The sequence below is a fragment of the Rhizophagus irregularis genome, chromosome 7 (genome assembly GCF_026210795.1).
Source record: "Rhizophagus irregularis chromosome 7, complete sequence".
Lineage (NCBI taxonomy): Eukaryota > Fungi > Glomeromycota > Glomeromycetes > Glomerales > Glomeraceae > Rhizophagus > Rhizophagus irregularis.
In genome coordinates, this window is record NC_089435.1 from 2,216,510 (window position 1) to 2,238,884 (window position 22,375).

The following is a 22,375-nucleotide window of genomic DNA, read 5'->3' on the forward strand; positions in this document are numbered from 1 at the left end:
TTGACGTAATTTTGATGTCACCGTAATTACTAATAATATGTAAATTATTATCAGCGGTCTAACGTATAATTTTTTTTTTAAAAAAAAAAAAATTGTTAATGTTGTCAAATATAAATTCCTATCATGAAAAATGAAAATAAAATTATCGATTGATCCTTTTCATATGATCTTATTATTCAAGTTCTCAATGATTAAACTGTTATTGAACACGAAAGAATATTATCATATTACACAAATGATAATACAGAAATATTTTACGTAACAGTGAAGCAAATCTTACAAAGCCATGGGCACGAAATATTGATTTCTATTTCCAGCAATGTTTACATCTTATTTTTATTATTTCAGGTCAATTAATTGACCCAAGTATTACTTATCATATTGTAACCGACTTACAAAAAAACCTACTAAGTCTTCGGCCGAATTTTTATCTCGCGTTTGTTACTTTAAAGAAAACAACACTTCAGACTATGTTATATCACGATGCTTTCATAGTTATTGTAGAGAATACTAATTACAATAGTACATCCTACTTGGTCTTGAAATTGAATGCATCCGAACGGTAGCTGATCATTTTGCCATTGAGAAAAGCGGTAATATCGTATAACCTTTCGAAATATGGATTCCGGCTTGTTTTTATGATTTGACTTTTATTTCCGTTTTTTAATTACATATGATTTTAGGAGCTCTGGGATTGGCTGGTGGTGCTTTTGGTAAGTTAACCCGAGCGACAGTAGAATATAATGGAAGGATAACATTGATTGAATAACATAGATTGAATCGATTCTCAATATCGTTTTTTGATAGGATTAGTTAACGGAATTTTTTATCTTGCTCTTCGGACAACCAAAAATTAATCCTTGGTAGGTCATAAGTGTTTTAATATAATTTGTCTTTAAGCATCCGACTGAACTTTAACGAAAATTATCTTAAAGGGCGTGGTGCATCGAATAGAAAAGTTGAAATTTGCAATAAATCCTACACAAGTTCCCAGTCTTTCTACTTCACAGAGGGTGGAGTGGTTAGAAAATAGAATTTTAGAATTAGAAAATATCTTGACAGATGTGCTTAACCCATCTGCCCTGCAAATAATGCGTTATGTATTGTCTCGATCAGAGTCTAATTTTGGAAATGATCGGTAAAATTGATTCCGTGCCAGTAATTGTTTCGTTACAAACCTACAACTTAGAATGCAATAAGAAATTTATCATTTAACAAAATGGTTGACTGTGAAGGTGACATGGCTGTTATTACGTCTTATATATGATTATATGATTGTCCTTTTGTTTGCTGTCTTTTTTAAGTAGCCCTAATTTTCAAATCTCTTCAATTGTAAGAGAGCAGATAAAAAAATTGAAACTATAGTGCCGATCCCATATTTACATAGGTAAATTCTTGAAATTTGCGTTTTAAGAGACTTATCTTTTTTGACTGTGAAATTGTTAAAGTGTAAATGGTATTTGATATTTTTGATTTTGAGCTAACAGACTCAACTTATATACGTTTAGTGGCGAGAAATTTTAATCAAATCCTTTTACTGCTAAAAAAAAACCGTGATAAACAAATGTGAGTTCTTTCTTCGGCAAATTATAATCAGCGATCAATATTAGTTTATTTTAAGTTTGCTTTAAAAAAAATTGGTTGATAATATCGTGGTAAGAACATTTACAAGTTCAATTTTGTACCACTTAATATGGGTTAATAAAACAATAAGAAATCTTTTAGCATATAATAACAGCCATATTTCCTTCACAATGATATCTGGATTTCTAAATTTTGTAACGGACCGAAGTTAAATAATGATTGCATATGAAGATCAGCTTCTATCGGACAATATGACAATGATAAACGAGTGACTAAAATCACACTCATTCACCTATGTCAGATCTTTCACATTTATAATATTTATCACGACTCCCACGATCAATTAACTGCCGCGGCGAACCGTTAATAAGCAAGACGTAATATATCAATTTTAAAAAATAAAATGATTTATTATTTTAAATTATCCAGGTAAACTATTATATTATTATTTCAACAATAAATAAAAATATTTATTCTACAAAAAAAATGAATATTTAACCCGTGTCCTTGCAAACATGGTTGACAGTCTATTTTATTAGTTAATTTATTTAATTTATAAATAACAATAATACTAAGCTCATCTTTTTCTGTCTCATTATGCGCTAAACGCTCTTCACTCTCATTCTAAAAAAAAAAAAAATTATTATTATAAACTTGTTCCATTCTTTTAAAAATGTATTCCTTATACATACCTGTAAGTCATAGTTAAATCACCAGAAAATTTCCATATATGAGATTTAATAGTAGCCAATGTCATAGTAGGAGATAACACCTAAATTGTAGTCAAAAACATAAAAGATATTAATACTTATTCTAATATACGATACTTTTCTTTCATTTAAAATAAAAATTACCTGATCCTGGCAAATTAATTCTAACCATAATTCAGGTTTCATAGCGTTATTTCTTTCTTCTTCAGCTTTAGTAGCAATTTGCCCTGTATTATTTGCTTCCTGATCATTATTATTCGCTTCATTACTATCATTTAAAGATTTTTCGAGATATTCACTAGTAGCAGCCGATTCTGTTACCGAATTACTATTATTTATAGGTGAAGTTGACGGTTGATCTAATTCTAATTTTTCTACTATGTATGCTAATATTTTCCTTGTTCTCAACATTCTATTTGCTGTTAATCGAGCATTGCCATTTGGTAATTCGTCTAACTCCGAACCTTCATGTGGCTTCAATATAAAGCTAATTTTTATGGGCTCTTTAGCCGGTATTTTATTCTACATAACAAAAAAATTGAGTGTTAATAATTTAAACAAAATCTCCCCTAAATCTCTCTCTCCTCACCTACCTTAATGAGAAATTCGATTAACCAAGTAGGAGCCTTTTGTTCGATAATCTCAGCATCTCTTTCCATATCTTCAACAGTACCTCTATATAAATCAACACTAGTAGAAGCTTCATGACTTTCTTCGCTTATTATCACGGTAGTATGTTGTGGTAATTGTAATTCAGGAGTTTCATTAGCCGGGTATGTGACAAATGGTGGCTGTATTAATGGATGCATTTGTCTTATTGGATAATAATGATGTGGATGATGTGGATGATGATATAGTGTTGGTGTTGGTATATTTTGTGATGATGATAAACTTGCTGTGGCTGTATCATCAATTGTTTGTTGTTTTTGAGTAATATTTTCTTCTTGAGATTGTCGTTGTTTCGCTTCATTACTGCCAGTAGTAGTCGAATTTTTTGAATTACTAGTAGTATTTCCTGTATTGCCTCCACCATTGTTACTAGTTTCTTCCGGCTTATTACTATCATTTCTAGAAATTTTACCACTCCTCAATGTATGTTTAAATTTATTCATAAAACTAATAGATACACTATTAGTAGTATTTTGATTAACAAATGCAGGTGGTGGTGGTTGTATAGTAGTAGTAACAACACTACTACTAGCAGAAGTAGAAGCGCCAGTATTGTTTCCATTATTATTGTTATTTTCTCCTTCGGCAACTTTGTTACTGGGGTTACCAGGAGGAGTGGTTGGAGAAGTAGCGGGAGAATTTAAATGATGTGATCCACTAAAGTAATCAGATTGTTGTGAATTTGTTGTTGCAGGTGCAGTAAATGGACCAGTCGTAAATGCTGCTAAAGGTGTAGTTGGTGATTGTGGCAATGGTGGATTAATATTACCACTAATAGGATTAGGATTTGTTGTGGTTGGTGATGTACATGTTGATGATGTTGCTGCTTGTGGTGGTATATTTACATTTACTTGTGTTGTAAATAAACTATTACATTATTAGAAAGTAATATTAGTATTAATTAATTATCTTTATTTTCACAACCTCGTCACCTTCATACCTATTTCCCTGTCGTTGTTGTTGCATTAATTGTCGTTGTTGTTGTATTTCTTCATATGTTTGTATTTCTGCCTGAGTAAATTTTGCAAATAAATATCTTAATACCCATCTGCCAAGATTAACTATTGCAAATAAGAGAAGAGTGGAAAGATCAGTAATTATAACAGAAATCGCAAAAATGAAACTAATATAAAAATTTAATTCTATTTACTCCTCTGATCATCTCGTATTTCTACATCATCTGATAGATCTGCTTCATCCGCATACATTTCTGCATCAAAACATTTACTTTCATCTAAATGCACCGTTAACGCCTATTTAAATAAATAATGAAAAAGTTGGTAAATAAATTATATATTTACCAAACCACATTTATTACTTACACCAATTCTTGTATCAACGGAACACCAATTTGGTATAGATTCGGTTGTATTGATTTCTTGAGCAATTTCATCAATATTACATTTACCATAGACTTTAACTCTAACACATTTTATAATGTCCCATAAAGTAACTTCACCACTATTATCTAACGTAAGTATATTTCTACGATTATTCAGCATAACATATTTAATTAATCCATGTTGTCCTTTTATTATATGATCGGGTTTTTCTCGAACAGGTATTGGATCTTCATAATCTATATCAATGTAATGGTCATCCATCGCTACGCTATATATAGTTGCCACTTCACTATCTGATGCTATTATTGGTGGCGATAATGATGTAGTATGAGTAGGTGAGGATGTTACGGCTGATGTTAATTTTATTAAAGATGACGATGGAATTTGTGACATATTTTGGGAAGATGTTAATGTAGATGTTGATGTTGGTGGTGACGACGATATTGAAATTTTTCTTCTATTTTTTCTCATTGGTATATCTTGCTATAGAAATGCGAGAAAGTAATTAATTGAAATTTGAACTTAAGAGAAAATACCCAAAATTACGTTACTTACCCATCGCTTAATGCCTGAATCATAAGTTGCCGTCCATATATATTTATTATCAAAAGCAACAAGCTAAACAAATCAAGAAAAAAAACATTAAACTTTTTTTTTAAAAAAAAAAAGGTTTCCTTATTCCTCGTTTATTTACCTTGACAACTCCAGCATCTTCTTTGCAAACGGCAATACATTCTCCGTCACTGATTTCCTCACACTCACTATAATCTGTACGAGTAATCAGTCCATCTTTGCTCCCAGAATAAAATACTTCTAATCTGGGATGATCAGAATACAATGACCACACTGAATCTGAATGTATCGTAAATGTATTAATACATCTTTGTCTTGATAGTGACCACAATTTTATAGTGGTATCTGATGAGCCGCTTAATATTAATTCTCCATCGTCACTGATTAATAATGCTCGAATGTTATCTGTATGCCCTAATAATTTGGTTATTCTTTTACCAGATTTTGGATCCCATACTTTAATAACCTGCGATAAGAGGAGAATGAATGTCAAAAAATAATAAAAAATAAAAAAATAAAAATTTTAAATTACCTTCTCGGGCGACCCAGATACGAGAACTGATCCTGATGGATTACACGCCAGCGCGTATATCGAAGATTTAGGCGAATTTTCAGCTATTGTAACTAAAAATAAAAATAGAATAGAAAATTAAAATTGCCAGCTTTTTTCCTTTTTCCCTATAATCATCAACTAATTAAAATACCTATAGGTTGAAACTCTTTTTCCGAAAATCCTGCGAGACTACTAACACTTGATCCTGATGATGACAGCGGTCTACATTCTTTAACATCCCATAAAGCAATTTTTCTATCAAATCCTCCGCTCGCTACCCATCCAGGTCCTGAAGCATATGCCAATGCTTTTATGTAATCTGTGTGATATCCTATTGTATGTGGCGCCGATGTTTTATGAGGATGCCATAATTTCATTGTTCTGTCTGATGAACATGATATCACTAAGAGAGAATAGAATTAATGTTAGAATTTTTTTAAAAAAAGAATCAAATAAGTAAAAAGGAGAATATAAATTTAAATAGAAATATTTACATGTTTCATTATTGTGACATAGTATTATATCATTTACCCAATCCGTATGACTCTGAAATGATTGTCGGAATGTTGATTTTGGTGTTGGTTGCTATAATTATTATTTATTTAATTTTTTTTAAAAAAAAAAATAAATAAATTTTTCGAAAAGGAAAATTTTAATTTATTTATAATAAATTCCTACCGAACTTAATGCCTCTTCATCAATTTCCCAATTCTTTTCGTCATTAAATTTTTGTAAAGGTACGTCATCGTCATCATTCTCTTTCTTCTCACCTTTATCATCTTCAGCTTTATTAATACCATTCAAATTACTATATCTTGGCATAATTTGTTTCCTTAAAGGCAAATGTAAATCCCATGAATTAATCACACCATCTCTTCCCGCACTATATAATATTCCTTCCGGTTTACCGGATGAGCTAAGTGTAGTGGTATCTAATGCTAAACTGTTTATACCTAGTAAATGACCGTGATCATCCTTATTGTGTGTTATTACGTAGCTTACTTTACGCTTTGCTGCCCTTCTCATAATTAAATTCGAACATGTATTGTTCTTATATGTATTAAAAAGATTGTTTTTACTTATTTGGTGATTTAATAGACTAAATAAATTAAGAATACTTAAATAAATTTAAAAATTTGATTATAAATTTATTATTGTAATCAAATGTTTGATTTGTATTTTCATAAATTACATTAAATTAAATTAATCAATTTTTCAATTTATTTAATTAAAGTTACTTTTCTAGAAATTAAAAAAAAATAACAATGATTCTTTATCTTGTCGTTTTTTAAAATGTTTTTATGAATTACAAAAATTTTAACTTTTTCTCTAAAATATTCAAACTTTGAAGAAAGCGGGAAATTTGATCCATAAAAAATTTTTTTTTGTGTCACAAAATGTTGTACTAACAAACGGTACGAAATTGTATTACATTACTTTTAAAGCACGTGAAAAGAATTTCGGAAATTTCCGTATTTTTTTGACCAATTAGAAATATATAAAAAACGTGATGTAGTTTACACGAAGTTACAGTAGATTATCTCATTAAATCGTGAATGATTACTTAGTTGTTTATTTTAACACGTTGTTTCTGATTCTTTTATACATCATCAACATTTTTCACGAAGTTTAATAACTGTACTTTTTTTTACATCGTCTTGAAAAAAATTTTTTATTTTCTCTTCTTTTGTGTAAGTTCTCGAATAAAACTCCTCCTCTTTATTACACCTCGTCTTACCTTGTCCATCTTTGTTTCTCTTTACTTAGTAGGCGAACAATATGAGTAATACACGAGGATCTATTAAAAAGTCAAATTCACGTTCAAGCTCTGAGAGCTCGAATAACTCTAATTTTGATGAGCAATACAGAGACGCGTCGCCAATCAGCACAACAACGACAGACTCATCAGATGATGATAATGGAACCGCACGCGATACTACGCCGACCACACCCACTACACCCACTAAATGTTCTCCATTCAAAGCAAACAAAGAATTATCGCTGGTATCACAAATTCTAATAACATCACCTCATTTTCCGCTACCCTCACTACCCTCAGTAGCTGTATCTAAATCAACCTCACAACGAACAGCTTCTGACAATATAGAAGATTTTAATCATTTTCGTAAAATGAAAAAGCGTATCTATTGGACATCTTTGGAATTAGAAGCTTTGGAGAACGGTATGAAAGAGTTCGGCACTCAATGGGCTAGAATTTTGAGGTCGTATGGTGGAGATCATGGTCCTTTAAGAAACCGAAATGCCGTTCAGCTAAAGGATAAAGCGAGAAATGAGAAACTAAGAAGAATTAAGTCTAGACTAGATTTGGGTATATTCCATATGGCGACCGGTGGTGGTGAAGATATTACGGAAGACGAATTGGTGGAAGATTCAAATCTTTAGATCTTCTTTATCTTACTGTGATTGAATATTTGTTTTTTTTTAAGACTTGTATTTTTTATAAATTTTAAATTTTATTGTCTTTATCGGGCAATTTTTTTATATAGGCTAGTTTTTTTGCACTAATATGAAATTTTTTGAAAAAATTTTGGTTGGTTAGAGTTAGAAAATAGCGTATCCAAAAAACAACATTTCTTTTTAATTGTCATGTTTGAATTCTTTTCTCTAAAAATCAAGTTATTCGCAATAAAAGTTCTTATTCGAATTATGAATGAATATATTTGGTCCGGATTACTTACAATTTAGTTATGATGATAAACGAATTTTTCCTAAGATAGTTAAATTTGTTATTCGTTAAACATCTCACAGCGTACCTACATACAACTCATATTAAAGGTAAGATTTGATATAATCGATTGGATACTGCTACATCAACACGAAAAATTTAAAAATTTATCTGATTAATTTTGAACTATAAAATTCCATTATTTGTGTCCGATTGTCGGTATTGTCGGTATTAGAAGAAATGCCCATTATAGTTATCTTCGATTAGTTCAAATTATTATTATGATAATATATGAACTTTTGTTGTGCGCTTTATACCTTGTGCACATGTATTATCAAGAAAATTAAGGAGTGAACATTGAATTCCAGATAAGATCTTGTATCCTATTCTCAGAAAATTCTCTTCCTTATCGTAAGCATGACAAACTGACGATTAGTCTTGAAGAGTTGAATGGAAACTTGTGCTTCCGATATCATAAAATCAAATTAATGTTTGCCGAGAAGGTGAAGATAGTACTAGTCCTAAAACATTGGACAATGAATTGTACAAGATAGTCAAAGGTATTTATTACTTAGTCTGATTAACTTCCTTATTTATATACTTTCGATTCCTAACATAATTTTTTTAAATAAAAGCACTTTCCTTAAGAGTTTAATGTGAAACTGGAATAGTTGAAAGTTAATTTATAATGTTTAAGCGGTTTTCTAGAATAATTGTTTAAATCTGTTATAGAAACACTTTATTATCCGCTAAATCCACTAACTCGCTGCTAGAAGGAGTAATCACTGAAAGAATCGAAACCTTTTTGCCAAGTTCTTAGTAACTACTCCTGGTTATAAAATTTTATTGCTAACTTGGGTAAGTTTGTCATCAAGAAGAATTGTTGATATAATTCAACATTATATTACCGCTCATTTGTGTTAATCGTTATTAATGAAAGTATGAGTCTTCTGACCAGAATTTCCAGGTAACAAGATAATAATAAGATTTTTAAAAAGTTCGTAAACGATTATTTAGTTAGTTACCAATCAATGTTCGCTATCATGACATCATCTCAAGCTACGTAGGATTTTAGACGATAATATTTAATCTCTCGTGGACAGATTGATGACCTACCCGAATATCGTGAATTTGTAAAGAATTGCCAGAGACTTAAGCTTATTTTATGATAAAACCAAAATTTTAAATTTGTTCAATGGTATTTCAATCTTTTTTTTCGTTTAACCATTTGTACGACAAAGTACTATCCAATTTAAGATAATTATTTTAATTATATAACATAAAAGAAAAAAGGATTTCTATTTTAGGAGTTTATTGATTATTTAATTCATATGATAAAGAAAGGATCTTCTAATTGAAAATTTACTTATAAACGGGCTTTATAATTATCCCATGCATCCGTTATCATTTTGCTACGAATATTATAGCTCATTTAAAAATTAGTGATGTCTGAAGAAAAAGTTACTACTGATATTATTACTTTAACTCGTCACGTTCTCGACGAACAGCGCAGACATAAAGAAGCTAGTGGTGACTTGACTTTATTATTAAATGCTGTTCAGCTTGGATGTAAATTCGTAGCAACTAATGTTAGAAAAGCTCGCTTATTAAACTTGTAAGTCTCGAATTTTGTCATTAATGTAGTTCTATTTAATTCAATTAAAAAAATTAATTTGATATTATCACTCACTGAGAAGCTCTTTTTAAAAAATTAGAGTTGGACTTGCCGGTGGTGCAGTTAATATTTCAGGAGATGAACAAAAAAAACTCGACGTCATTTCCAATGAAATTTTTATTAATGCACTTCGTTCATCAGGGAAAGTAGCTGTAATGGTTTCCGAAGAAGATGATGAAGCTATTATCGTTGAAGATGAGATGAAAGGAAAATATTGTGTCGTTTTTGATCCATTGGATGGTTCTTCTAACATTGATGCTGGTGTTAATGTTGGTACTATATTTGGTATCTATAAAATTGTAAGTGTAATATATTATATTTATAAGAGAATTTTATATTTTCGAGACAAAAAAACTGTCTCTTATTTAAAAACCTTCATTTTTAGAAAGATGGATCTAATGGAACAATTTCGGATGTCTTGAGACCTGGTCGTGAAATGGTCGTTGCTGGTTATTGTATGTATGGTAGTTCTGCTAATATGGTCATCTCAGTTGGTAATGGAGTAGATGGATATACTCTTGATAACGTAAGTTTACCTTCTTGAGGAGCTTGTTAATTAAAACATTCAAACACACACTAAAATTTTCTAAAACTATTTTAGGCCATTGGAGAATTTATTCTCACTCATCCTAACGTAAGTATCGGGATCTATTATCTTCAAAATTTTCCAAAAGCTAACTAACTATTCCTTTATTTTTTAGATTAAAATCCCAACACGTGGAAAGATATATTCAGTTAATGAAGGAAATGCTAAATATTGGGATGAATCATGCACGGAATATTTTAATTCATTGAAATTTCCTCCTGAAGGTAAGAATCCATATTCAGCGAGGTATATTGGATCAATGGTAGCAGATGTACATCGTACATTATTGTATGGTGGTATATTCGCGTATCCCGCTGATAAAAAATCTAAAAACGGCAAGTTAAGAATGTTATATGAATGTTTTCCTATGGCTTTCCTTACTGAGCAAGCTGGTGGTAGAGCTATTACTGGCAAAGAAAGAGTATTGGATATTACTCCTCAGAAGATTCACGATAGATGTCCTATTTTTTTGGGTAGTAAAGACGACGTTGAAGATATAGAAAATATCTATAAAAAACAGTGCTAAAGGGGATAAATTAAGAAGAAATCGAAAAGTATTTAATTCTACATTAGATAAATAAAGAATTTGTATTTACAAATTATAAATATAAACTTTAATACGATTAGTTAACTTCCTTTCAAATGATAATTCTGTAAAATTTACAAACTCAGTAAATTAAACCTTAAAATTATAATTTTTTTTAATTCAATAAAATAATGACATCAAACCAGAACTCGTATAATGTGTTTAAGGAAGAAATAAAAAAAAAGATTTGGATTTTAATGAACTTTAACTTGTTGAATAATAATAATAGTTATATATAAATTAAATTCACAAACTTATAAGTGTATTTATTTTTATGAACTAATACACTAGTTGGTTTACTGATTTATCAATACTAAATAGTTAGTTTGTTAATGTATTTTCTTAAATTGTATTGTTTTTTTATATTTTTAAGTAAAACATAAAAATAAAGTTAAATTTGTTTATAATATATATATATATATTTGTTTTGAAAATATTTTTCTTTAAATGTTTTTTTTTTTGATTTATAAAAGTTAAAAAATTTATAAAATATTTCAACTTTACTAAATCACACCATTGGTGCTCAATACCATAGTATGCATTTTCATGAAAACTATAGCTTAAACTGAAGAAATCACTCTAATTAAAATTGTTCAGCACCTTTAAAAATAATTAAAAAGTTTACTTAATACTTTTTTTTTTAATATCACAAAAAAATTGAAAAACTAAAAAAAATAATTAATTTCTTAAAATATTCAAATAATAATAATAATAATTTAATAAAAAAATAAATTAAATTAAAATAAATTAATTTTAAAATAATATTAAAATAAATATATAAATAATTCATTTTATATTAAACTGTAGAGTATATATTTCAGCATTAAATATTGCAATATAAATTATATTTTATTAATAGAAATATCTTAATTAGACTATTAATAATATAAAATAAAAAAATTATATAATAAATAAAAAAATAATTAATACATATAACTGTAATATTAAATAACAGTGGTATGATTTATAATTTTTGAAATATTTAATACTAATTGAATTTAATAATATTAATAAATATTTTTTTTTAATTATTTTATTAAAAGTTAAATAATTTATATAATTAAAAAAATTTGTAAAATTTACCTATATAAATAAATTCCAAATTATGTAATATAATCTTACTTTCAGTTTATCATATAATATTAAATAAAATAGAAAATTTGCTTTTTATAAAAAGTAAAATTTATATAACAATTATATAATTTTAGTTAGTATTATAGATTTATAGTCAATTTAATGCAAAATAACAGGTTATTTAATTAATAAGAAAAATTTTTTTCTTATTTGATTTTAAAAATATAATATATTATTTTTAATATAAATATAAATTCAATATTTACTATATATATTTAATCTTTCCTTAAGAATATTAATAATTTGCTAAAAAAAAGACTTTAATTTCTTTTAATTTTACTATTTTTTTAAAAAAAACTACAGTATCACAGGTCAAAATGCTAAAAATCAGCAAAAAAAATGGCATGAAAAGCAGTGGCTATTCAGGACCCCAAAAAATATATATGGAAGTCATAAATGATCGGCAAGATTTTGGCCTAAAATAAGCAATTTTTCAGGGCTGGAATTATGATAATGCTAGCCAGTATCAAAACGAACAATAAAATTTAGGCCAGCACTATCTAAAAAAGGCAAGATTTTCATGAAAATTTAGGTTCTTTTTAAGCAAACTCAAATGTGACCTTTTTATGTATTTTTCGGGATCCTGGCTATTCTTGGCTGTTTTTGGCTATTTGCGAATTAATCTATACTATTTGTAAATAGTTTATACAAATTTGTGAATAGTTTATGCAATTTGCACCATTTTTTTGCCTGTTTTTGGTCATTTGACGTGTTTATATTTATAGATTTATTAAAGTAGTAAGATAGAAATTATATAAAATACAAAAAACTATATATTATTTTGATATAAATCACTTATTATTTATTTAAAAAACCTTATATATATACTGTTAATCATTTTAGTTCTATAAGTATAACATATATAAAATGAATATTTTAGTATAAATATTTTATATTTTACATTTAGTAGACTATAAGATCCACTTAATTTTACTATAAATAATAGGATAAATTTAGATTTTTCTTTCATATGTGATATTTAAATCCTTTATTTTAAAAAAGAATATTTTATATACTGATCATTAATTCTGGCCAAAATTAAATATATCATATAATTTAATAAAAAAAAAACTTTGGAAAAAAAGTTTTACTAAAAGTTGCAGAATAAAGAAAAATACATATATTAAATATTTTTAAAAAAGTTTATTTATATATTAAGAATTTCTTTTTTATTACAAGATGTAAAATTTTAACATTATATAAGGGTAAGATATATATTTTTCCTAAATAATATATATAAAAAATTCTTTAATTTTGGGCAGATCATCATATAATTTTGCAGCCAAATTGATTTACATTTTAACCATAAATTGTATGAGTTAGATATGCAGTTGATTATTAAAATTGAATAAGAAATTAACCACAAAATAGTATCAGAATTTTTATATAATAAAATCTAAACTTTTTTTACCATATTTTTTCTCTATTTGAATATTTATTATAACTTTTTTTTTCATTATAAAAATTTTGCATTTTAATAAACAAAATAAAGATAAAAAATTAATTTTATGTATATATATATAATTAAAATGCATAATAAAATTTTTATTAAAGTTCTATATAAAGTCAAAATCCTACTTTTAAACATCAAAAATCATATTAATAAAAGTTGTTTCTCAATTTTCATACCAAATTCTATATATTCTATTAAGCTTTTATATAGCTATAATTAATTATATTTTAAAATACAACTTTTGATGACCAGTAGAAAATTTTAGATTTTCTAATAAATAATTAATAAATGATAATAATTGCTGTACTAAAAATGTTAGCCTTAATTATTTTTTAAAAAATTTTAAATTACGGCTATAAGATTTTTATAGTTTTAATTACGGTATATAAAAATTTTGTGTTACAGCCTTTTTTTGAATTACGGCTAACATCTTTATACTGTACAATATATAATTTAAACTATTTTGGAATAAAATTTTATTAAAATTGCTTTATGTTTCATAAAATTAGATGAGAGCTAAAATTTGGTAAAATTGCAGGCAAATTTACCTGCAATTGCTTACAGTTTAAAAAATAATATGATAAAAATGTAAAAAATGAATAGTAAGAATACAAAAACCTTTATTTTAGGAATAAATAAATTTTATTTAAATAATAATAATCTTTTTACCTTAAAATATCAAATAATTCTGTTAGAAGTATTTTAAAAAGTTTTAAAGTTAATACATATAAAAATTAAGAAAAGAAGCAAGAAAATGAAAAGTAAGAAAAGTAAAATTAAATAAGTTTTCTTAGAAATGCTGTTATTCTTATTAATAAATTAATACAAAACATATCATAAAATACATAATAAATAGTATAATTTTTTATTTTATTTAGTATTATAAAATTTTTTATAATATTAGCCTGTTAATAATTAAAGGACTGAAAACTTTAATACTTTAATAGATTAATTAGAGTTATTAGAAAACTTTTATCTCAAATAATTATATAAAAATATATTGAATATTTAGTAAAGAAAATAAAATAATGTAGAATCATATATATAATATAAAATATAATTGATAAAATTAAACTATCTTAAATTATATTATTGGAAACAAGTACTTTAATATAAAATTTGACTTCTGATTTTCTTTTTTTAACTGAGTAAATCCTAATACTATTTATAGTAAAAGTTATAAAAAATAATAAAGAAATTAAATAAAATAAGTATAATAATAATTTAGCAATAAATAAAAATTAATAAAATAAAAAAATTAAATAAAATAAAAAAATTAAATAAAATAAAAAATTAAAAAAATGAAGAAAATCAAAAAAATTGAGATCTACACAAATTATTGTATAATAAATTGTATATTAAATAATAAAACTCATTAAATTTATATTAGTACTAATATATTATATTAATAGAATAATATTTATTATTTATAATATTTTTTTTTTTGTTATTTATAATTATTTCATAAAATTTAATTATGAAAATTTTTTTGTAATGGCTTTTATTTTTCTTTAATAATTGTGAAACTTCATTATAACTGTTAAATAATTATATAATTATAGAATTTTGCTATAAATTAAATCAGTCTTAAATCACTTCCTTAAAATTTATATTTTACATCAATCATTTTTTTTCTTTAAAAAAAAAATTATTTATATTATCACTTTATATAGATTTTATTTATTTGGATATTATAGAATATAATAACCAAGTTTTTTACATTCTTGATAATGTTTCTTGTTTTTGATTGTAACCATAATTTACAAAATTATATAATTATATAAAATTTACTAATAGGTTAAATCACCCAGATTAAAACACCCTGAATTAAAAATTAGTCTTATACATAATTATAAATTGTTTATTAATATTTAATATGCAAATTTAAGTATACAGTATGAAGTAACTAAAATTATTAAATGTATAATGCCTTTTTATCTTCCAACTTTTTATCTTTTGTTACTTTATTTTAGCAAATGAATTTACTATTATTTTAACCTTTTCATTTCCAATATCAAATATTGATTAATTGCTATATCACTTTCTGATTATTCAGTAATATTAATTTCATATATTTCTCAAAATATTCCTTTAACTTACTTCTTACCAAGTATATGAGAAAAAAACCCTGTCAATCCATACCAGACAAGTCTGTGCGACATATTAGTTTCGCGTATAATCGAAATGAAGTTACCAGTACCTCTATTTTTTTCCCGAATAAATGTGAGAAAAGGTGAAAAATGCTTAGTTATGGTACAGGGGTTGCCACATAAGTAAAATAATGACAACAAAAGTATATGTTATGAAGGGCCGAGAACTTTGTAATTTCGAGATCTACAAGAGTTAACTGTCTTTGCGTCTTGCAGGGTAGATCTTCATGTGAAGAGGTATGAAATTTCCATACTCGTGTGCTTTCAAAGCTTTCTTGACATCATACGATAATGTTAATCACTTATCTCCTTATCTTTTTCCCTAGCAAGATATAAAGCACGTAGGTAGGTGTATGTGGAAGATCAGCCAACTTTCCCACAAAAAACCTTCTCACAAAAAAATTACCAAGGATAGGTATGTATATGCCAGAAATCATGTTTATATGCAAACGAGTTTTTCTCACTATGGGCTCTTGTATTTAGGAAAGCAAGATGCCTTCCCCCTCCACTCTAGCTGACAGGTTAAAAGAATATGAAACGGAAAGTTTTATCAATTTTTTACGGGAAGATTCCAAATTAAGACACAGAACTTGGTGATAAATTTTTTACGAGGCTTTGAGAAGGAAAACATCACCGGACATTTATTTCTTAACCAGACAGGAATGGAGTAAAAATGAAACTTGAAGGAGCTGTGCGAGTAATTTATAATGTTATAACTGAATTCTAATGCGCGTTGTTCTTACGGTCATTATCTTTGGTAACAGATGATCGATGACAAACAAATTTAGCGGATTATCTTCCCCCAATAAATAGAATTTTTTATTCGCATCATGTAACAATTGTAACATGTTAGTTGTTGTTTCGGCAACGTTATATTATGATATTGATGTTGCAGAAATGAGTGGGAATAAAGCTAACAGGGAGTTAGTTCGTTTTTATTTTCAGTTTGGAAAAGCTCTATCAAAGCGACTCGCTATACTTTTGCAAAGCAATCCGCATACAAGGCTGAACAAAGAAGTCAAGGAGGAAAATATAAATGGAGCTATACGCAAGAGAAAAGAAAAATTTATGACATCTTTAACGTGATAGGGGAAGATAAGATTCATCGTATCAAATCCTTTACTGCATCCAGCTTTTCAGATCTAATAAGAAGTGAGGTCGCACTATATTATAAAAAATTTCGAGATTAAAATTACTGCGTCCTAGTCACGTGACTCTGTTCTGAATAATCTGTATGCGTGTTTTTACAAGTGGTGTAATTTGTATTATCCGTGTAATTTGTACGGCAACCTTGTTCACTCAGAGAAACGAAAATAAAATTCACAAGTGATATTAATGAATATTACATGTGCTTCTGTATTCTATTACAATTATGAAAAAACAATAGCTAGGTTTGCACCCTGAAAACTTTTAGGTGAAATTTCTGGCGAAGCTTTAACTAACTATGAATGCGGGAGTGAATAATAGGACTAATTCTGCTCGTCTGAACCAATTCCTTTGAAATCACCACCGCCGTAATTAATAGTGACATTGGTAACATTCGCACTTTGTAAAAAAGAGGTGTTACAGGCCTAGAAACCACAGGTGTTTCTACAGATGATGTTACTGGTCTTGACACCGCAGGCGAATCCTCGGATTATGCAACAACTGATGATTCCTTAGGCGACCGTTCAGATCTCCCTGAAGAAGAACTTGATTGTCGAAGCTTTAGATCCAGAGATTGGCGAGGGATCCGTAGATGCTTCTACATGTGATGATGATGATGTCATACTCGCCCGCTTAACCTCCTAACGCTGTTCGATTGTCGCACAGACCTGTCACATTAAATATACGTGACTCTTGAACAAAGTACGGATGATCTTTATCTGTTATGTCGGCACAATCATTGCGTGCAATGCATTGGGCGTTGAGCATCTATACCTAATCTTAAAAATAGTAACTAAAAATGAGTGAAATTCCGGCTTGTTTTTATATACTGAGTCCGTTTTCGGACTAAAAAAGGCAATAATGAATCCTTTTTTAAAGTTAACATTTTCACTTTCAATAATAAACATTTAAAGTTTTTTTTTAAAAAAAAAAAAGAAAAGAAAACAAATTTAATAAATTCAATTATGTCAAATTTTTTATCATACCTTCATGTATTCTCAGTATTGTTTCAGTTATTAATTGGAGTGAATAATCCACCTTTTAAGCCAGGAAAGAGATTTGAACATACTGCTACGATTGTCGACAACAAACTTTTTATTTTAGGTGGATTTGGCGAGAAAGAAGGAAAAGAATTTTTTTACCTTGATGTTTCATCTCCATTCACCACCTTAAAACCGTCATGGGACGATTTGACGGACATTAACACACTTGAAGCACATTGGGGTGCTATATCCGTTAATGGTGGTGCAGATAACAGTTCATTAATTTTATACGGGGGAATACAATACAATGAAGACAGTAGTCATAGTAATTTTCCTTTGATTCATATATTTGATGCGCAAAATAACTCGTGGAGTGTTCCTGAGGTACCCGGTCAGGAACAAATTTTCTATCTTACTGGAAGCGGAGTTATTGATCATAGCGGACAAATGTATACACTTGAAATTATCCATCAGATGATGGTCGTGTTTGACACGATAGATTTAACTTTATGGAAAAAAAGTTCTATTAATAATATATTTATGACCTTTTATGTCGCTGTCTTATTACCAGATCAAAATATCATTTATTTTAGTAAGCAAACGAGTTGGTTATATCCATTGCTCGCATTACTTTCATTGATTATTAAAGTTTATATTTAGGTGATTCGGACGGAGCTGATCCGAACCTAAGTGAGGTTGATAGTTTAACTTTCAAGCGGACAATGTTACAATTATGTGGTTAAAGATTTCTAAAATTTTTCATTTACATGTAAATAGGTCCTTTTATACAATACAATTGATGATAGATGGCGTGTTCAAGTAAGTTATATAATAAAATCAAATAAAAACTGTTTCTAATATATTTTGAATACAGGAAACTATAGGAAACATACCTTCTAATCGATCGGATTTTTCCGCTGTTCTAGGTAAGTATAAAAAATTTTTAAACAAGAATTTTATAAATGTTACGACTATAGTGATATTATATTATCGTAATTATAGCATTGGATGGTCAACGAGTAATAATTTTTGGAGGTATAAATGAAAATACTATGGAACTTATTCCGGGAGAAGACGCACTTTATATATTGGAAATGAAAAATTTTGAATGGTATATCCCAAAAGTCTCTGGAAATTTTCCAGCTCGAAGTAATCATAAAGCGAACATAATTGGAAAGTATATGGTTGTAACTTTCGGTAAATATTGATCTTAATTATAAAAAAAACTCTTTTCTTTTTTAAAAAAAATATATGTGCTTATATGCCGTATTTTACATGATTTTTCATTTTGAAATTTCGATAGGATTATTTTATTTTGACGGAGTTCATATTTTATTGCTTGATATTAGTAATAATGACGAATATATCTGGACAACAGAATTTACAAATATGGCAATTCAGATAAAATCTAATATTTTTTATTTTATGATCATTATTTTTCATGTTCTTTACCATCTTTTGTAACGTAAACTATCACTTTGAGGTATTCTTGCACGAATTTTCTTGTACTTATTACCATTATTTAATTTTATTTAACAAATAAGATCTTTATTGAAAGTTGAAATAAAGAATTATTATCACACGATATCTCTCACACTCAAGCACAAAAGTATTATAACAAATTAAATGAATTAAGAGATTTGAAGTGCCTATGATTTTTTAAAAGCAAGTTAATTCAGTTAATTAAGGTTTTATATTCAAATAATATGACTTCTTACCTAGTCAATGACTTCAATAGAATCAGTAATTTCCCCAAATTGAGATAATTCTTCGAAATCAAGATGAATTTTACTTGCACCAAAATTTTCTTCTAAATATTTAATTATCTTTGTGCTAGGAATATTAACAATATTTCCCTATAAAATATAAATTATTATTAAACCTATCATAGGACGTACAATAAATAATCGTATTTATATTTACCTGTACGATGACCCAAGTCAAACAAAGTTGACCTGGAGTTACTCCTTTCTTATTCGCTATTTCGTTAATTTTCCACAAGTTTTAAATTATTGGCGAAATTTTCACCTTGAAAACGTGGAATTGTTCTTCTAAAGTCATCTGGGTCAAAATCTTATACTGTATTTTCCCTATAATTATTTTTAATGGATTATAAGTTAAAGCAATCGCAATATATATGGTAAAGTTATTAAAAAAGAAAGTGAAATTTAAAGAATCCTTAAGAATTGGAAGGAATCTTTAGGGATAATACAATTTATTGACTTCGAATTGATTTTATATATTGTTCTTTTAATTAGTTATTTCGACAAATACTATATGGCATTATAATAAGTTGTTATATACATATATATAAATATGACAATAACTTTTTATTTTAATATTCTTGAAAATCTGACTGGTAGTTTAAGGTTACCAGTTTAGATTTATAAAATTTTAATTTTTAATAATAAATCAATCAAATAAAATTAGTTTCACGGCGCAGCCGTTAAATCATGATATTTATGCGACACGTGAAATAACTCTTTTATCTCATGGACCAGTGATGGAAAAAGTGGGAAAAGTATAAATAAACTATAAAAGTACATGAGCATAAAAAATCAATTAGTAAACATGAGATAAATTTATATATAAGTTTAGTGAAAAAAAAAATCATAAATATGAAATTATTAATAAAACCGGCAAGAACTTTTTTATGATAAATTATAAAATATTTGTTAATTGCCCTAATCCTTTTTTTTTTGGACGGTAGTATCACGTGATCATAGTAAAAATATTTGTCACGTAATTTTTAAATTCATCATCCTCTACATCACACCCCTGGTTTCCATTTTTACTATTTATCCTGGAACAATATTTTCGGTGCGTGAAAATTTATTTGTCACAAATAAACCACCCTAGCGTCGCCTCTAAGAAATGGTAGCCGGATCTAATTTGCTGAATTACACATGATTTTTTTGGTACGTTCATGAGTATTTCGATATTTATACACATCTCAATTGCAACATACGTATTTTATTTATACTACTATTCCCAATATCTTGTATTCTTATTAAATCTTTCCAAGTTCTCGGCATAGTTCTACGATTTTCAAGTGCTATAATATCATTATTCATTTTTTTCCAATGAGTTAAAATTAGAACGAACAATTTTTTAATCATAAATGCCGTTTTTGGCTTGTTACGTGATTCTTCTAATAATTCTTAATTAGTATTTACATCAATAAAAAAATTTAAAAATTACATTTTTATATCATAATAATCATGTATCCCTGTAAAAAAAAGTCAATCTTTTTTCCGTAAAAGGCTCATATTTCCGGAATTAATAACTTTATATCACGGAATTTATCGAATTATTTACATTTTCCGTGAATGGATCTGGGAAAGGCTCATTTTACGGAGTTTTTACAGAAATAACGGATAAATTTTTTTATAGGTATATCATATTTAGTATTTCCTGCTTTATATTATTTCGGCAATGTAAATTGTTTTGTTAGCTTGATCATGGTCAAATAAAAAACAGTTCATTAAAATGAAGAGAAAAAAAAAACTGATTTAAAATTGATCAAAACGAAAAAATTAATGCCACGCCCGTTGCATCAAAATGGACGATATGAGATTACCAAAAATTATTATCCGAAATCACGTGTAACCCGGAAAATTAGATCCGGCTACCATTTTTTTGGAGGCGACGGTGGCATTTGATTTCGGGAAAAGGTATAAAAAAAGAAATTGGTCATGATCATACTCTATTGATATGACCATCAAGATTCTTTAAATTTTTAACAGTAACCCCCAAAAAATTATTTCTTAATTTGGACGTGAGATCCTACTGAAAGATTAATTTGTAATTCATTTCGTTGATTTTAAAATGAAAATTAATTTGCTGATCCATGATGAATTACATCGGGTTTATATTTATATAAAGACCTTAATCCATTCTTCTCTGCTATAAAATTTTAATCAAAAAAAAAAAACCTATAAATAATATAAACAATGAACTTAAATATTATTCTCATATTTGTCTTTTCTCTTCTTTTTGTTACGATTTCTCAATCATTGCCCGTAAAACAGATTACACCTTCACTGTTTACCGTCGATGATGCTGGAGACAATAAATTGACTGTAACAGTGCCATGGGATGGAACTGGAAATGATGATAATCGTAATATATACTAATATACTACTTTAAATATTTCTTTTTTCTATTTTATAATAATTGATTAAATAAATATTTATATTTTTTTTTTTTAAAAAAAAAGAAAATCTTGTATCCAGACTCTCTTGTTTTCCTCCCGAAGCCATAACCGTCGCAAATTCTCCTCAGGTAAAAATTTCTTTTTATTTTAAAAAATTCATTGGACTGAAATTTTATTTAAAAACTACTTTCATTTTAAAAATTTAATTATTAGAATCATGTATTTAGTGACCGTAAGGCCTCATTCGAACTAACCGTACTGAAAAAAGACACTACTGTGACTTGTGTATCTGACATTAAACTTGATACGACAGATCCCGTAGTTGAAAAATTTTTACTTAGCTTTGATTTTCAAACATGATTTACGTTCTACCATAGTAAGACTTTTG

At 27.4% G+C, this 22,375-nt stretch overlaps 8 protein-coding genes across 8 annotated transcripts; 6 read left to right on the top strand and 2 right to left on the bottom strand.

The window, feature by feature from the left end:
* Positions 1-673: 673 nt before the first annotated feature.
* On the top strand, positions 674-1,142 carry OCT59_027284 (uncharacterized protein; the record flags this gene model as incomplete). The annotated part of the gene is made up of 2 exons (XM_066136861.1): positions 674-713; positions 955-1,142. 2 exons carry the CDS (start codon positions 674-676, stop codon positions 1,140-1,142), a joined length of 228 nt encoding a protein of 75 aa, XP_065993307.1.
* Positions 1,143-2,186: 1,044 nt separating this feature from the next.
* OCT59_027285 (uncharacterized protein) lies at positions 2,187-6,458 on the bottom strand (the record flags this gene model as incomplete). Its single annotated transcript, XM_025314917.2, has 13 exons — positions 2,187-2,208; positions 2,277-2,356; positions 2,439-2,816; positions 2,888-3,830; positions 3,904-4,024; positions 4,114-4,216; positions 4,286-4,789; positions 4,862-4,924; positions 5,001-5,345; positions 5,412-5,503; positions 5,584-5,835; positions 5,927-6,017; positions 6,111-6,458. The coding sequence occupies 13 exons, from the start codon at positions 6,456-6,458 to the stop codon at positions 2,187-2,189; spliced, it is 3,342 nt and encodes a 1,113-aa protein (XP_025184104.1).
* A 612-nt stretch (positions 6,459-7,070) lies between these two features.
* Positions 7,071-8,106, top strand: OCT59_027286 (uncharacterized protein). The gene is made up of 2 exons (XM_066136863.1): positions 7,071-7,123; positions 7,203-8,106. The coding sequence occupies exon 2, from the start codon at positions 7,212-7,214 to the stop codon at positions 7,833-7,835; it is 624 nt and encodes a 207-aa protein (XP_065993308.1). The 5' UTR covers positions 7,071-7,123; positions 7,203-7,211; the 3' UTR covers positions 7,836-8,106.
* Positions 8,107-9,482: 1,376 nt separating this feature from the next.
* Positions 9,483-11,377, top strand: OCT59_027287 (uncharacterized protein). Its single transcript, XM_025314915.2, has 5 exons — positions 9,483-9,733; positions 9,834-10,092; positions 10,179-10,319; positions 10,395-10,427; positions 10,495-11,377. The coding sequence occupies exons 1-5, from the start codon at positions 9,564-9,566 to the stop codon at positions 10,903-10,905; spliced, it is 1,014 nt and encodes a 337-aa protein (XP_025184102.1). The 5' UTR covers positions 9,483-9,563; the 3' UTR covers positions 10,906-11,377.
* A 5,171-nt stretch (positions 11,378-16,548) lies between these two features.
* On the top strand, positions 16,549-17,456 carry OCT59_027288 (uncharacterized protein; the record flags this gene model as incomplete). Its single annotated transcript, XM_066136864.1, has 2 exons — positions 16,549-16,784; positions 17,261-17,456. The coding sequence occupies 2 exons, from the start codon at positions 16,549-16,551 to the stop codon at positions 17,454-17,456; spliced, it is 432 nt and encodes a 143-aa protein (XP_065993309.1).
* A 357-nt stretch (positions 17,457-17,813) lies between these two features.
* Positions 17,814-19,039, top strand: OCT59_027289 (uncharacterized protein; the record flags this gene model as incomplete). Its single annotated transcript, XM_025310263.1, has 5 exons — positions 17,814-18,423; positions 18,492-18,526; positions 18,609-18,650; positions 18,706-18,757; positions 18,834-19,039. 5 exons carry the CDS (start codon positions 17,814-17,816, stop codon positions 19,037-19,039), a joined length of 945 nt encoding a protein of 314 aa, XP_025184101.1.
* A 510-nt stretch (positions 19,040-19,549) lies between these two features.
* On the bottom strand, positions 19,550-19,892 carry OCT59_027290 (uncharacterized protein; the record flags this gene model as incomplete). The annotated part of the gene is made up of 3 exons (XM_025309108.2): positions 19,550-19,687; positions 19,755-19,802; positions 19,860-19,892. The coding sequence occupies 3 exons, from the start codon at positions 19,890-19,892 to the stop codon at positions 19,550-19,552; spliced, it is 219 nt and encodes a 72-aa protein (XP_025184100.2).
* Positions 19,893-21,784: 1,892 nt separating this feature from the next.
* OCT59_027291 (uncharacterized protein) lies at positions 21,785-22,347 on the top strand (the record flags this gene model as incomplete). Its single annotated transcript, XM_025324844.1, has 3 exons — positions 21,785-21,953; positions 22,051-22,115; positions 22,201-22,347. The coding sequence occupies 3 exons, from the start codon at positions 21,785-21,787 to the stop codon at positions 22,345-22,347; spliced, it is 381 nt and encodes a 126-aa protein (XP_025184099.1).
* Between the last annotated feature and the right edge of the window lie 28 nt (positions 22,348-22,375).